The 17,194-nt window shown below is 39.8% G+C and overlaps 1 protein-coding gene and 1 non-coding gene across 2 annotated transcripts; one reads left to right on the top strand and one right to left on the bottom strand.

Moving 5' to 3' along the window:
• Positions 1-12,111: 12,111 nt before the first annotated feature.
• Positions 12,112-13,167, bottom strand: LOC132376803 (heterogeneous nuclear ribonucleoprotein A1-like). Its single transcript, XM_059942652.1, has one exon. The coding sequence runs from the start codon at positions 13,165-13,167 to the stop codon at positions 12,205-12,207; it is 963 nt and encodes a 320-aa protein (XP_059798635.1). The 3' UTR covers positions 12,112-12,204.
• A 2,857-nt stretch (positions 13,168-16,024) lies between these two features.
• On the top strand, positions 16,025-16,131 carry LOC132347140 (U6 spliceosomal RNA). Its single transcript, XR_009497097.1, has one exon. It is a non-coding gene; the product is annotated as a U6 spliceosomal RNA (small nuclear RNA).
• Positions 16,132-17,194: the final 1,063 nt, after the last annotated feature.

The following is a 17,194-nucleotide window of genomic DNA, read 5'->3' on the forward strand; positions in this document are numbered from 1 at the left end:
TCAGAGAGGCCAAGGAAGGACTGCAAAGTATCTACTGAATTTGGCAAATTGGAGGTTATTGGTAACTTCAGGACGAGCTGTGGGTGAGGTCGACGCCAGACTGCAGGGGTGGCAGGTGGGTGGGTGGGAGGAGGCAGGAAGCTCACCTGTGAACAGAGTGAGACAGGCAAGGAAGCCACTATATAGGAGCAGAGTAAGTAAAGGTTCTAATAGGTTCTAATAGGATGGAGTCTGAGAGGAAAGACAGCAGGCCGAACAGGTGTGAGGGGCAAGGTGTGGTCCTAAACAGGCAAACAAGGAACCAGAAACTGGAAGTCTGAAGGATTAGGAACAGGCTGGGAAGGGTAGATGGGTCAGGATGATTTGTTGTGGAAGCTGTGAATATTATTCAAGGACGTTACTGGCTCATTTCTCTCTGAGTGTATGTGCTTGTGTGTGATGGTCGGGGGCTGACGGTGTTGGTGCCTGATCAAAGGACCCTTCCAGAGCAGGATTAGGTTTTTTTTTGTTTGTTTGTTTTTTTGTGTTTTTTTTGGCCGTGCTGCGTGGCATGTAGATTCTTGGTTCCCAGACCAGTGATGGAACCCATGCCCCCTGCAGTGGAAGCACAGAGTCCTAACCATTGGACTTCCAGGGAATTCCTTCCTAGCAGGATTGTTGAAGTTGGGTGGTGGACCTTGTTTGGGGCAGGTGCAGTGGAAGTTTGAGGGGTCAGGTTGAGAGTGATACTCCTTGGAGCATCCAATAGGAGGGAATGAGGAAGGAAAGCACCTAATACTGTACCTGGCACATAGTAGATACTCAGTGAATACTGGTGGACTGTTGTCAAGGGATAGAAGCCTCAATAAGATTGAAGAGCAAGCACTGAGAGACTAAGGGTACAAGAGTTGGAGGGGTAGCAGGTTGGTGTCAGAAAGTGGGATGTTGAGAGGCTAGGGTTTCAACAATGGCTGGTGTTGGCCATGACAATATTTTAGCTATGGCTTGATGGAATGGGGTGGAAGATAAGGTCTTTTGAAGAAATCACAGGATAGTGAGGGTTTTTGAATGCTGGGAGATCTTAAAATTTGGAGTGCCCTCCTTTGCCTACCAGGGTTTCAGATTTCCAGGCTGTGGTCTCCGATCTCCCTACTCACTGGTCTTTGATTGCACATTCTGTGCCTGTGCCTTCACTCAGCCTTTTCAGTTAACTTCCTGGCTGAGTGGGAACCTGCCTGAGCTCCTGGGTACCCCAAGCAATGACAACAGCCCAGTTGTGTGCTCTTCTGTGTCTCAGGATCTGCCGTCACCTTACTCATGGATCTTCAGCCTGTGCAGGAGCTTGTCCTCGAGTCCTGAGCATCCTGTGAGGATGTGAACACATCTATTTGCCCACTCAGAGAGAAAAGGAACATCATAGTTAGAAAGATCAGGTATTTTACAATTGTTCAGACGCTATTGATTTCCAAAACTTTTTTATAAGCACCGTTTTTTCTACCCCTCACATTATCCCAGGAAGTTAAACTAATACAGGAGATATGAGCAGAGGGAGTCTGGTGGTGGGGACAGGGGATGGCACATGACCACGGAGACATAATAGGCCAGGTTCTGAGCCTTAGATTTGCTGAACCAGACACTTGAATTTTGTGAGGTCCCCAAAGTGAGCATTCTCACCAGGACTGATTCACACTGGCCAAATTGATAAGGGATTAATGTACAAACCAGATTTAGAATTTTACTTACAGTAAGGAGTATATTTTTCAAAATATACTCCTGTATCTATACAAAATGCCTCCTGTATTTATACTCCTTCCCCAGAGGATTGCATCCAGACTCACGGCTTAAAAAACCACCTATGCCCTGGTGACTCAGATAGGTATCTCTAGCCCCAGTCTCTCCCCTTACTTGTCTATCCAGCTGTCTAGCTTACCTCTCCTTCGAATTGACTAATAGACATCTCATGGCTGCCCCAGTTCCTGCCAAGATGGGAATTCACTTGAGCTGCTGGTTCCCTTCCCGAGCTCAACACAGGAGGAATTATAGAGAGAAATATGAAATCCTGGAAATAACAACAAAGAAGAAACCACTGGGGAGCTAAACGGCTACTTAGAATTGGACTGTGTGTTTGTGGTTGTGTGTGTGTGTGTGTGTGTGGGTGGAGGGTAGGTACAATCCAAGGCAAGGGTAGTTGTAACCATAAGGATAAAAGAAAAGTGATGGACTTTTTAAAATTTATTTTTTGCTTTTTTTCCATTATAGTTTATTACAAGATATTGAATCTAGTTCCCCGTGCTCTACAGTAAATCCTTGTTTTTAATTTTATTTATGGTAATGTGCTGTTTAATCCCATACTCCCAATTTATCCCTCTCCCCCTTCCCCTTTGGTAACCATAAGTTTGTTTTCTTTTTTTTTAATCTTTTCTTTATTAATTTTTATTGGAGTATAGTTGCTTTACAATGTTGTGTTAGTTTCTGCTGTACAGCAAAGTGAATCAGCTATATGTATACATATATCCCTTCTTTTTTGGATTTCCTTCCCATCTGGGTCACCACAGAACACTGAGTAGAGTTCCCTGTGCTATACAGTAGGATCTCATTAGTTATCTATTTTACACACAGTAGTGTATATATGTCAATCCCAATCTCCCAATTCATCCCACCCCCCATAAGTTTGTTTTCTATGTCTGTGAGTCTGTTTCGGTTTTGTAAATAAGTTCATTTGTACTATTTTTTAGATTCCACATATAAGTGATATGATATTTGTCTTTGTCTGACTTACTTCATTTAATATGATAATCTCTAGGTCCATCCATGTTGCTGCAAACGGCATTATTTCACTCTTTTCCATTGTGTGTGTGTGTATATCTATATCTATATCTATATCTATATATATCTATCACATCTTCTTTATCCATTCATCTGTTGATGGACACTTAGTTTGCTTCCATGTCTCGGCCATTGTAAATACTGCCGTTATGAACATTGGGGTGCATGTATCTTTTCGAATTAGAGCTTTTGTCTTTTCTGGATATATGCCTAGGAGTGGGATTGCTGGATCATATGGTAACTCTGTTCTTAGTTTTTAAAGGAACCTCCATACTGTTTTTCACAGTGGCTGCACCAATTTACATTTCCACCAACAGTGTGGGAGGGCTCCCTTTTCTCCACACCACCTCCAGCATTTATTATTTGTAGACTTTTTGATGATGGCCATTCTGACTGGTGTGAGTTAATACCTCATTGTAGTTTTATGTGCATTTCTCTAATAATTAGTGATGTTGAGCATATGAGTGTCGGCCATCTGTGTGTCTTCTTTGGAGAAATGTCTATTTAGGTCTTCTGCCCATTTTTTGATTGGGTTGTTTGGTTTTTTGTTACTGAGTTGTATGAGCTATTTGTATATTTTGGAAATCAAGCCCTTGTTGGTCACATCATTTGCAAATATTTTCTCCTGGTCCGTAGGTTGTCTTTTCATTTTGTTTATGGTTTCCTTTGCTGTGAAAAAGCTTATAAGTTTGATTAGGTCCCATTTGTTTATTTTTGCCTTTATTTCTATTGCCTGGGAGACTGACCTAAGAAAACATTGCTATGATTTATATCAGAGAATGTTTTGCCTATGTTCTCTTCTAGGAGTTTTACGGTGTCATGTCTTATACTTAAGTTTTTAAGCCATTCTGAGTTTATTTTTGTATATGGTGTGAGGGAGTGTCCTAACTTCATCGATTTACCTGTGGCTGTCCAGCTTTTCCAACACCACTTGCTGAAGAGACTGTCTTTTCTCCACTGTAGATTCTTGCCACCTCTGTCGAAGATTAATTGACCATAGGTGTGGAAAAGTGATTGACTTTTTGCTCTTGCCTCTCCCACACCTTTGCGTTGGACAGTCATTGCTTGTCCTTCGCTGCAGAACTGCAGATGCAGTGGCTCAGACCACTGGTCAGGGTGTCTGTGGGGATGAACTCAGGGCAGCATAAAGCCCTGCCGGTGTCAAGAGTTGATAAACTGGGGGAACAACTGTTTCTGAGTAATCCCTCACTCCTCCACCCTTTGTCCTCCAAACCCCCAGGCTGGCCCTTCCAATCAGTAGAGGCAGCTTCCTTTCAACACAGGGGCCAAATGCAAACAAGCAGGAGTGATGACCTGTGATTGCGTGATGCCTGGGGTACTCCACTCGAGATCTGAGGAGTCCCTGTCCTCTCCTTGAACTTAACAGGCTAGCAGACACTGAGTGGCCTTCTGTCTTTCCCTCAAAGTCAGTGTAGGACAGAGCAGCCAATATCCCCAGGGAATATGGGCTAACAAGCCAAAATGTTGAGATACTCAAAGAGTAAAATTAAACCAAAAGAAAAATAAAATCACAACATGTAAGATCAGAAACAGCAGGACAGAAGCAGAAATATTCATTACAGATGGGCCAAGAATTTCAAATCAGTTCTATAAATACACAGAAGAGATATTAGCAGTGTAAAACAAAAACAAGAAAGAATTTGAAAGAATCAAAGGAAAAAGATAATAATTGAAATAAAGAAAACAATAATTGAGATATATAACAGATAAAAATAGATTAATTAGTCAGAATATCATATTGAGATATGAGTCCAAGAAGGACTCATTGAAGAATGAGGAGATAAAAAATAAAAGTTAAGAAATAAGGAGGAAAGAAGTAGAATGCCCACATCCATGTAACGGGAATTCAGAAGGAGAAAATGAAACTGAAAAGAAGAATATATTTGAAGAACAATAGATCTACATTCTTCAGATTTAAAAAGGATGAATGACCTCAGATTGAAAGGGCCATAGAGTGGAAAATAAAAGAGAGAAGGGAAAGCCCACATGAGATTTAAAAATAAAAAATAAAAATAAATAAAATTTTAAAATAAATTTATAAATAAATTTATTTATAAAAAATTATTTATAAATTTATTTATAAAAAATAAATAAATTTTTTAAAATAAAAAAATTTAAAAATACCAAAGAGAAAATTCTAACAGTGTTAAATTGATATTAGACCTCTCAGTCACAGCATTGGGCACAAGACAATGGAGTAATATTTGTTAAGTATTAAAAGAATATAACTTTGAACCTATAATTTTATATCCAGCCAGCTTGTCTTTCAAGTGTGAAAAGACTTTAAAAAAAAAAAAACCTCAGGAAAGGGAACCCTCCTGCACTGTTGGTGGGAATGTAAATTGGTGCAGCCACTATGGAAAACAGTATGGAGGGTACTTAAAAAAGCAAAAATAAAGCTACCATATGATCCAGCAATCCCACTCCTGTACATATATCTAGGAAAAAAGAAAACTCTAATTTGAAAAGACACATGCTCCAAAATGTTCATAGCAGCACTGTTTACAACAGCCAAGACATGGAAACAAACCCAGTACCCATCAACAGACAATTGGCTTAAAAAGATGTGGTCTATAACATACAATAGCATATTACTAAGCCATAAGAAAGAATGAAGTATTGCCATTTGCAGCAACATAGATGGACCTAGAGAATATTATACTTAGTGAAGTAAGTCAGAGAAAGATAAATACTATATTATACCACTTATATGTGGAATCTAAAAAAATAATACAAGTGAATCTATATATAAAACAGAAACAGACTCACAGACATAGAAAACAAACTTATGGTTACCAAAGGGGAGAGGGAGGGTAGGACAAATTAGGAGTATGGAATTAACAGATACAAACTACTATACATAAAATAGATAAGCAACAAGGGTTTACTGTATAGCACAGGGAATTATATTCAATAACTTGTAATAACCTATAATGGAACATAATCTGAAAAAAAACCCTGAATCACTATGCAGTATGCCTGAAACTAACACAATATTATAAATCAACTATACTTCAAAAAGAAATTCTCAGGCAACAAGGCTTCAAAATGCTTGCTGTACTAAGAACCACATTAAAAAATGTCTCTAGGGGGGACTTCCCTGGTGGCGCAGTGGCTGAGAATCCGCCTGACAATGCAGGAGACACGGGTTCCATCCCTGGTCTGGGAAGACCCACATGCCACGGAGCAACTAAGACCCGTGTGCTACAACTGCTGAGCCTGCGCTCTGGAGCCTGCAAGCCACAACTACTGAAGCCTGTGTGCCTGGAGCCCGTGCTCCGCAACAGGAGAAGCCACTGCAATAAGCCCATGCACCACAACAAAGAGTAGCCCCCGCTCACCACAACTAGAGAAAGCCCGCACACAGCAACGAAGACCCAATGCAGCCAAAAATAAATAAATAAATAAATAAATAAATAAATAAATAAATAAGTATCTGCCTGCCAGTACAGGGGACATGGGTTTGATCCCTGGGCCAGGAAGATCCCACATGCGTGGGTCAACTAAGCCTGTGCATCACAACTACTGAGCCCACGTGCCACAACTACTGAAGCCCATGGGCTCTGGGGCCCTCGTGCCGCAACTACTGAGCCTGCACGCTGCAAATACTGAAGCCCGCGCACCTAGAGCCTGCGCTCCGCAACAAGATAAGCCACTGCAATGAGAAGCCTGCACACTGCAACGAAGAGTAACCCCTGCTAGCCGCAACTACAGAAAAGCCCGCGTGCAGCAACAAAGACTCAGCACAGCCAAAAAAAAAAAAAAAAAAAAAAAAGCTCAGTCCCAGAACATTTCAGTGGTGAATTCTATTAGATAATTAAAGATGATATAATATTATCTTTCACAAATTCTTTCATAAGACAGAGGAGAAGGGAACACTCCCCAACTCATTCTATGAAAACAGAGCAATATCCCTTATGAACATACTTGCAAAAATCCTTAACACAACATTATCAGATAAAATCCAGCAACATATAAATAGAGTTATACACCATGGCCAAATGGCCTTTATCCCAGGAGTGCAAGGTTGGTTTAACATCTGAAAATCAATGACGGTAAATCACCATATTAATAAAATAAATGACAAAAACCATAATGTCATTTCAGTAGATGTGGAAAAAACATTTGACAAAATCCACCATCCATTAATGATAAAAGCTCTTAAGCTAGGAATAAAAGGGGACTTTCTCAACGTGATAAAGTGTATCTAACTAAAATCTACAGTCAATTTTTTAAAAAATTTATTTTAATTTTTTTGGCTGCGTTGGGTCTTCGTAGCTGCGCGTGGGCTTTCTCTAGTTGTGGTGAGTGGGGGCTACTCTTTGTCATAGTGCGCGGGCTTCTCATTGCGGTGGCTTCTCTTGTTGCAGAGCATGGGCTCTAGGCACATGGGCTTCAGTACTTGTAGTACACAGGCTCAGTAGTTGTGGCTTGTGGGCTCTAGAGCACAGGCTCAGTAGTTGTGGCCCACAGGCTTAGTTGCTCCACAGCATGTGGGATCTTCCTGGACCAGGGCTTGAACCCATGTCCCCTGCATTGGCAGGCGGATTCTTAACCACTGAGCCACCAGGGAAGTCCCTACAGTCAATATTAAATGTCGTGGTGAAAGACTGAATGTTTCCCTATAAATTCAGGAACAAGGCAAGGATATCTGCTGTTGCCACTGTTTTTTTCTTTTTTTTTTTTTTTGAGGCTGCACCGGGTGGCATGTGGGATCCTAGTTCCCCAACCAGAGATTGAATCTGTGCCCCCTGCAGTGGAAGCACAGAGTCCCAACCACTGGACCTCTAGGGAATTCCCTGTTGCCACTTTTAATCAACATTGTGCTGGAGGTTTTAGTTAGTGTGATAAGGCCAAAAAGTAAAAAATAAAAATGAAGCAATTCACATTGGAAAAGAAGTGAAACTGTCTTTATTCAAAAATGACATGATCCTGTATATAGAAAATGCTAAGAAATTCACAAAAAACTACTATTGTTAAGATGGTTATACTGCCCCAATTGATCTACAGATTCAGTGCAATCCCTATCAAAATCCCAGCTGTGTTTTTTGCAGAAATTGACAAGCTAATTCTAAAATTAATATGGAAATGCAAAAGATCTAGAATAGTCAAAACAATCTTGAAAAAAAAAAGTTGGAGGACTCACAATTTCTGATTTCAAAACTTACTACAGAATTACAGTAATCAACACAACATGGTACTGGCATTAAGATGGACATATAGACCAATGAAATAGAATTGAGAGTCCAGAAATGAGCCCTCACACATAAGGTCAATTTAGTTTTGGCAAAGTTTCCAAGGCAATTCAATGGGAAAAAGATATTCTATACAAGTGTTGGCAAGGACGTGGAGAAACTGGATTCCACATACATACGTGACGGGAGTGTAAAGTGGTACAGCCACTTTGGAAAACAGTTTGGCAGTTTCTTAAAAAATTAAAAATAAGCTTACAAATGAAAACATATGTCCACACAAAGCATTGCACATGAATATTCGTAGCAGCAATACTCACAATAGCCAAAACTAGGAAATAATCCAAATGTCCATTAACAGCTTAATGGATAAACATAATGTGATTTATTCATGCAATGGAACACTACTCAGTGATAAAAAGGAGTAACTACTGATTACTGACACACACTATGACAGAGATGAACCTCAAAAACATTATACTAAGTGAAAGCTAGACACAAATGACTGTATATGATATGATCCCATTAACACGAAGTATACAGAAAAGGTAAATCTATACAGACAGAAGTAGATTAGTGGATGCCTGGGCTGGATTTAGGGGTGGGGATTGACTGCAAAAAATCTGGATTGTTGTAATAGTTGCATAACTCTATAAATCTACTAAACATAATTGAATTATGTATGTACTTACATAATTACAATGGGTGAATTTTAGAGTATATACATTGAACCTCAGTAAAGCTGTTAAAAAAAAAGTATCATAGGTTTAGGGACCAGAGTATTGGGATAATTTAGGGACATTTTATTATTGTAGCTGGGGGAAAATCTGAGATAGGTTCAAATCTGAGGGCTATATTCAACTATACACCTGTGACAAAATGAATAATGGCCCCAAAGATATTCAGATACTAATCCCTGATACCTGTGAATATAATTTTACACATATAGCAAAAGGGACTCTGAAGATGTGATTAAGTTAAGGATCTTGAAATGGGAAGATTATTCTGGATTATCCACGTATGTGGGCCCTACATGTAATCACAAGTACCCTTATAAGAAGGAAGCAGGGGGTGATTTGACTACAGAAGTAAGAGATGTGAAGATGGAAACAAGAGGCTGGAGGAAGGGGTCAGGAGCTAAGGAATACAGGCATCGCCAAAAGCTCTGAAATGCAAGGAAGTAGATTCTCCCCTAGAGCCTCCAGAAGGAACACAGCCCTGCTGATGCCTTGATTTTAGACCAGTAAAACTGATTGCAGATATCTGGACCCTAGAACAGCAAGGGAATACATTTGTGCTGTTTTAAGTCACCAAGTTTGTGGTAATTTATTGTAATGGCTACAGGCAACTAATAAAATATCCAACCTCAAATGTATTTGATTTATATTTTATAAATTAAAAAAAATTATTTATTTATTTATTTTTGGCTGTGTTGGGTCTTCGTTTCTGTGCGAGAGCTTTCTCTAGTTGCAGCAAGCGGGGGCCACTCTTCATCGCAGTGCGCGGGCCTCTCACTATCGCAGCCTCTCTTGTTGCGGAGCACAGGCTCCAGACGCGCAGGCTCAGTAGTTGTGGCTCACGGGCCCAGTTGCTCCGCGGCATGTGGGGTCTTCTCAGACCAGGGCTCGAACCCGTGTCCCCTGCATTGGCAGGCAGATTCTCAACCACTGCGCCACCAGGGAAGCCCAATATATTTTATAAATTTTGAATTCGCTGCAAACACTAAAAACTTTAAAATTTCATATTATAATCTGAATTTTTTTTTAATTGGAAAATTAGGCAGCACAATTCCCCATCAATATGGCAGAACTTACTCAAAACTTACCCGTTTCCTGCACCCCATCCCCACCCAAGAACACCATCAGTGTACCTCCCAGTGTCTGGATTCATCTGTCTGGATTATAGCTTGTGCACAGCCTCACAAAACAGCCCCACCGATGTGCTCTGGCACTGCCAGTGGGGGCCCCTCAGGGTCTCCGTACTGAAGAGGAGATTCGCCCTGGAGTACTTCTGGCTGCCTTCCTGGCTCTCCTCCCAATTTCCTGTGGGTAACTGTTTTGACCAGTATATAGCCACACCCTTGCCCAAAACTCTGGAGACTGCCTGGTCTGAATCATATTTGTTGAAAATAAACATTTTCCTAATCCACAAATAGTTTTGCATTGCCCTTAGTAGAAAATCCCAAATCCTTAAAGTGGCCCACAGGCTCCTGCCTTTCCCTCCTGCCATCCCACTCTGTACTCAGGCCACACCAGCCTTTTCTTAATGTCATAAATGTTCCCAGCAATTCCCTGCCTTGGGCCTTTGCACAAGCCCTTTCCTTTTTATGCAAACTGTTCTGGGATTCCTTTCTGCTTCTCACCTTTCTTGGGTCTCACCTAAGGCAATTTCCTCAGGGAAACCTTCCCTGACCAACCGAAATGAAGTCTAGCTATATTCCCTATACTGTAGACTCCTACATATAAAGCCCCATAATACAGGCTCCCATATCCTATGCCATCCCTTCCCAGTGCTTACTGAAGTTTTCAGTTTTGTATTTTTGTGGTTATTTAATATCTCTTCCCTCACGAGAGTTCCTCCCTCCGTGAAGACAGCTTCTTGAGAGGCTGTGTCTGTCCCTCATTTGTTGAATCAATACATGAATGAAAGGGAACCATTTACAAAGACGCTTTTCCCCTCCATCCCCGGCAGTATAAAATATGCAGAGATTCTTACTGTTTTAAACCTTTTTATTTTAAAATAGGATGTTGGATATATCTTTATAATTTGCCTAACTAAAAGGCCTAGGGCTTAAGTGTTTTTCTAAAAATAAATGAGAAGTTAGTCACCAAAGCTGAAGTCGAGCAGTATAAAGAAACTCTGGCACTTGGAGACCACAGGTCACCCTGGATGGAACTGAAGGTCTGAGTGACCCTCAGACTCTCAGGCCAGTAGTCTCTGCCGGAAATTTTCCTCAGCATAGGGCCAGTGAGACTACAGCTCCCCTTTCCTCAGCAGCCTGCAGCGCTCACGGCCTTTTCTCTGATATGCTATGACTTCATCTCTATTAATGGATATTTTAGGCTCCATCCCAAGTGGTTTGCTGTTTTAAAGCAGAAATGAACATCCTTTTACAATGTTCTTTGTACATTTATGTGAGGATTTCCACAGTGTAAATTCCTTGAAATGGACTTGCCAGATTATAGGGATAACTTGTTTTAAATTATTGATAGATATTGCTGAATTGGTCTCTAAAAAGGCTTTGCCAGTTCATACTCACTCCAAGGGTATCCTTTCGCCCCCCGCACTGGGTATCACTTTGTATTAATTTACAATTTTAAGCTACCAATGAGGTTAAACTTTTTTGCATATGTTAAACTGCCCTTTGTATTTCCCTTGTGAACTGTTTATTCAAATTCTTTGAGCAGTTGAGATGGAACCCCAAATATAAAAGTAAACTCCTATATTTTATTCTATTACTTGAGTGGGGTTTTTAATGTGTAGATCTTTAATCTATCTGACATTTTTTTTTAATGAGTTGGAATTCTAACTTTGTATTTAATATTTATGACTTTTTTTTTTTTACAAGTGGGAAGTAAAGTTGTCCTTTTCTTAATATTTAAGATATCATCTTTATCATAGATTAAATCCTATGCACATGTAAGGCTATTTCCAGACTTTCTATTCTGTTCCTGCTGACTCTATTTGTCTACTTCTGGCTCTATCCTACATTGTTTTAATTATTGCAGCTTTAAAACACATGCCTGGTACCAAGTAGGCACTCAACAAATATTTGTTACTCTCTAAATGTACTCTTCTGAATATAATTTAGAATCAATTAGTCAAGTTATTTATTTATTTATTTATTTAAAAAGACACGTTTATTCAGCGTCATGATCAGACTATTACATTTAGCAATCAACAGCATGGGTGCAAAAAAAAATCTACATTAAAACCCTTTGTTGAAATGCTTTACACTTTCCACAGAACAGAAACTAAAATAACCTGTTATACAATTAGTCACAAATACAGTCCTCGAGTTTTTTTTGCCCATACACATGAGTATTGTCTAAGACATGTCTTCTTTGTAGCAGCTAGGCCCTACCACCACTGTGCTTGGCTGAGTTCACAAATCTGTTGTACCCTGTAGCTTCCCTGTCACTTCTCTGGCTCTCCTCTCCTGCTAAGCTTTGTTTCCTGGCAGTAATTAAAACCTTCTGCCACTGCCATAGCTACTGCTGCTGCTGGAACCACCATAGCCACCTTGGTTTCGTGGTTTGGCAAAGTATTGGCCTCCACCACCACAGGGGCCAGAACTTCTGCCTCCAAAATTTCCTCCTTTCCTGGGTCCAAAATTTAAAGATTGATTGTTGTAATTGCCAAAATCACTGTAGCTTCCACCACCTCCAAAATTGCTTCCATCATTACCAAATCCATTATAGCCATCCCCACTGCCACCATATCCACCACCACCGCGGCTGCCACCAAAGGCATCTCGACCACTGAAGTTTCCTCCACGACCAAAGCTGTCATTCCCACCAAAACCACCTCCAAGACCACCACCAAAGTTTCCAGAACCACTTCGACCTCTTTGGCTGGATGAAGCACTAGCCATCTCTTGCTTAGATAGAGCTTTCCTTACTTCACAGTTGTGGCCATTCACAGTGCGGTATTTCTGAATGACAATCTTGTCTACAGAGTCATGGTCATCAAAGCTTACGAAAGCAAAGCCTCTCTTTTTGCCACTGCCTCGGTCAGTCATGACTTCAGTCACTTCAATTTTCCCATACAGTTCAAAATAATCTCTTAGGTGATGTTCTTCAGTGTCTCCTTTAATGCCACCAATAAAAATCTTTTTCACAGTTAAGTGGGCACCAGGTCTTTGAGAATCTTCTCTTGAGACGGCCCTCTTTGGTTCCACAACTCTTCCATCCACCTTGTGTGGCCTTGCATTCATGGCCATATCCACCTCCTCTGCAATGGCATAGGTGACAAACCCGAAGCCTCTGGAGCTCTTGGTGTTTGGATCCCTCATTACCACACAATCTGTGAGCGCTCCCCATTGCTTAGAATAGCTCCTCAGACTCTCATCGGTTGTTTCAAAGCTCAAACTTCCGATGAAGAGCTTCCGCAGCTGTTCAGGCTCTTTGGGAGACCCTGACGTAGACATGATGTCAGTGGAGGGGGGAGACGTCAACGATGCTCACTTGGCGGCGTCCATGGGCAAAAAGCCGTCAAGTTATTTTAAAACCCACTGAGTTTCAATTCTTTTACTTTCAAACTCCTTGAGCATTTTTATTTTAGGCATATCTTTTATTGATAGCATATATTTTCATTTAGTTTTTTAAAACTGTATCTGAAAGTATTTTCTTTCAGTTGGCAAGTCTCTCCCATTCAATTATTGTTATGCAGATAGATTTAGTTGTGTCATCTTTTATAGATTCAGATTGCTTTTTAATACCCCCTCATTTTCCCTCATTTGCTTTCTGGTCTGTGTTTTCTTTGTTGTTTCTCCCCAACCCCAACAATTTGAAAAATGTATAATTTTTAGAAATTAATCTTTATCTTTTTACTTATAAATAAATATCCTTAAGCCTGTGTAACTCCAAAGTCGCTCCTCTTAGAAACCTAGACACCAACAGAGCAAGACAAAAATTAGAGATACTGATGATCTAAACAATACAATTAATAAATTTGATCTATTAGGTATAATAGAACCCTACACCCAACAGAGAATTCACATTTTTTTGAGCGCCAGAAGAACATTTAAACTGGCAGAAGAAGCTGTAATAAATTTCATAGAATCAATATCATACAGACCATGTCATCTGCCCCTAATGCACTAAAATTAGAAACTAATAACAAAAGTCGTGCTTAAAAACACATGCCTCTTGCAATTTTGCTGGTTCTGCTGTCCCCTCTGATCTCTTCTGCCTGCCCCTCCCTCGTGGATTGCTAGGTGGCTGTGGGAAACTTGAAATTCTTCTCACTCTCCCCAACAATTCAGCTTCTCTAGCCTCTCCTTGAAAACTCAAACCAGTGTAGCATTGCCCCTGTGGACAGCAATGAGAGGCTGTGGTAAGGATATTCTACACAGCTAGGGAGGCCAGGCAAGGCTGGACTGCATGAGAGATGCTGAAATGATATCAACAGAGGAGCAGGAGTTACCTTGGCAAAGAGGAGGGAAGAGTGTGCCAGGGAGAGGAAATAGCAGGTGCAAAGGCCCTGTGGCAGGAAGGAGCAAGGTAAAATACAAGAGATGGAAAGGAGGCCGGCTTGACTAGGCCACTATGAGTCAGGGAGAGGCTGTAGAGGTAGGTTGGCACAAGATCATTTGGGCCTCACTGGCCAGGCTGAGGCTGGCTGCCCTTATTCTAAGAGCAATGAGAAACCATTATGACTTTTTTTTGTTTTTGTTTTTAATTTGTTATTGTTAAATATAACACAAATTCAGAAAATCATATAAAGCAAGTGTATCATTTAATGAATTACTGTCAAGTAAACATCACAGATGGGAGAAAACTAAGGAGACATGATGACCAAATGCAATGTGGGATCCTGGATTGGATCTTGGAAAAGAAAAAATGATGTCAATGGAAAAACTGGTAAAATCTGAATAAAGTTTGTAGTCTAGTTAATGATATTGTACCAAATGTTGGTTTCTTAGTTTGGACGAATGTACCTGTAAAATGTTAACATTAATGGAAGCTGGGTTAAGGATAAATGGGAACTCTCTGTACTATTTTTGGAGCTTTTCTGTAAACCTAAAATTATCCCCAAAGTTAAAAAAAAAATTAAGCTGACAAATACCAAAAACATCCTCAAATCCAGAAAATAATGTAATTAAAAAATCTAACCACCTCACATACTTTTGTAATACTTTTCTCCTGCTGCTTTTGGTTTCATTTGACCATGTCTTCACATAACAATGATTTTGTAATATTTTCTAAAGATAGAATGAAAGGTCTTTTCTCCTTCAGACTGTACTACAAAGCTACAGTAATCAAAAGAGTATGGTACCAGCACAAAAGCAGAGATGTAGATCAATGGAACAAAATAGAGAGCCCAGAAATAAATTCATGCACTTACGGTCAGTTAATCTACAATAAAGGAGGCAAGAATATACAATGGAGAAAAGAGAGTCTCTTCAATAGATGGTGCTGGGAAAACGGGACAGCTACATGTAAAAGAATGAAATTAGAACATTTTCCCACACCATATATAAAAATAAACTCAAAAGGGATTGAAAGTCTAAATGTAAGGTCAGAAACCATAAAACTCCTAGAATAAAACATAGACGGAACACTCTTTGACATAAATTGTAGCAATATTTTTTTTTTTTGGCTCTGTTTCCTGAGATAAAAGAAATAAAAGCAAAAAATAAATGGGACCCAATTAAGCTTAAAATCTTTTGCACAGCAAAGGAAACCATCCACAAAACAAAAAGACAACTTACTGAATGGGAGAAAATATTTGCAAATGATATGACTGATAAGGGGTTAATATCCAAAATACACAGGCAGATCATACAACTCAACATCAAAAACAAACAAACAAACAACCCAATTAAAAAATAAGCAGAAGACCTGAACAGACATTTTTCCAAAGAAGAAATGCAGATGGCCAACAGACACATGAAAAAATGCACAACTTTGTTAATCATCAGGGAAATGCAAATCAAAACCACAATGAGATATCACCTCACACCTGTCAGAACAGCTATCATCAAAAAGACCACAAGTAACAAATGTTGGTGAGGATGTGGAACAAAGGGAACCCTTGTGCACTAAATGTACAAGTGAAAAGGTAAGTTGGTGCAGCCACTGTGGAAAATGGTACAGAAGTTCCTCAGAAAACTAAAAACAGAACTACCATATGATCCAGCAATTCCACTCCTTGGTATATATCTGAAGAAAATGAAAACATTAATTTGAAAAGACATATGAACTCCCAGTGTTCATAGCAGCATGTTTACAATGGCCAAGATATAGAAGCAACCTAAGTGTCCAACAATATACATACAATGGGTGCTCGCTTCGGCAGCACATATACTAAAATTGGAACGATACAGAGAAGATTAGCATGGCCCCTGCGCAAGGATGACACGCAAATTCGTGAAGCGTTCCATATTTTTTAGACATTTCTCCAAAAAAGATATACAGATTGCCAACAAACACATGAAAGAATGCTCAACATCATTAATCATTAGAGAAATGCAAATCAAAACTACAATGAGATATCATCTCACACCAGTCAGAATGGCCATCATCAAAAAATCTACAAACAATAAATGCTGGAGAGGGTGTGGAGAAAAGGGAACCCTCTTGCACTGTTGGTGGGAATGGAAATTGATACAGCCACTATGGAGAACAGTACGGAGGTTCCTTAAAAAACTAAAAATAGAACTACCATACGACCCAGCAATCCCACTACTGGGCATATACCCTGAGAAAACCATAATTCAAAAAGAGTCATGAACCAAAATGTTCATTGCAGCTCTACTTACAATAGCCAGGACATGGAAGCAACCTAAGTGTCCATCAACAGATGAATGGATAAAGAAGATGTGGCACATATATACAATGGAATATTACTCAGCCATAAAAAGGAATGAAACTGAGTTATTTGTAGTGAGGTGGATGGACCTAGAGACTGTCATACAGAGTGAAGTAAGTCAGAAAGAGAAAAACAAATACCGTATGCTAACACATATATATGGAATGTAAAAAAAAAAAAAAAAAAAGAAAAGAAAATGGTCAGAAGAACCTAGGGGCAAGATGGGAATAAAGATGCAGAGCTACTAGAGAATGGACTTGAGGATAGGGGGAGGTGGAAGGGTAAGCTGGGACAAAGTGAGAGAGTGGCATGGACATATATACACTACCAAACGTAAAATAGATAGCTAGTGGGAAGCAGCCGCATAGCACAGGGAGATCAGCTCAGTGCTTTGTGACCACCTAGAGGGGTGGGATAGGGAGGGTGGGAGGGAGGGAGATGCAAGAGGGAAGAGATATGGGGACATATGTATAACTGATTCACTTTGTTATAAAGCAGAAACTGACAAACCATTGTAAAGCAATTATACTCTAATAAAGATGTTAAATATATATATATATATATATATATATATATATATATATATATATATACATACAATGGAATACTACTCAGTTCTAAAAAAGAATGAAATTTTGCCT

Source organism: Balaenoptera ricei, chromosome 13 (assembly GCF_028023285.1).
Source record: "Balaenoptera ricei isolate mBalRic1 chromosome 13, mBalRic1.hap2, whole genome shotgun sequence".
NCBI lineage: Eukaryota > Metazoa > Chordata > Mammalia > Artiodactyla > Balaenopteridae > Balaenoptera > Balaenoptera ricei.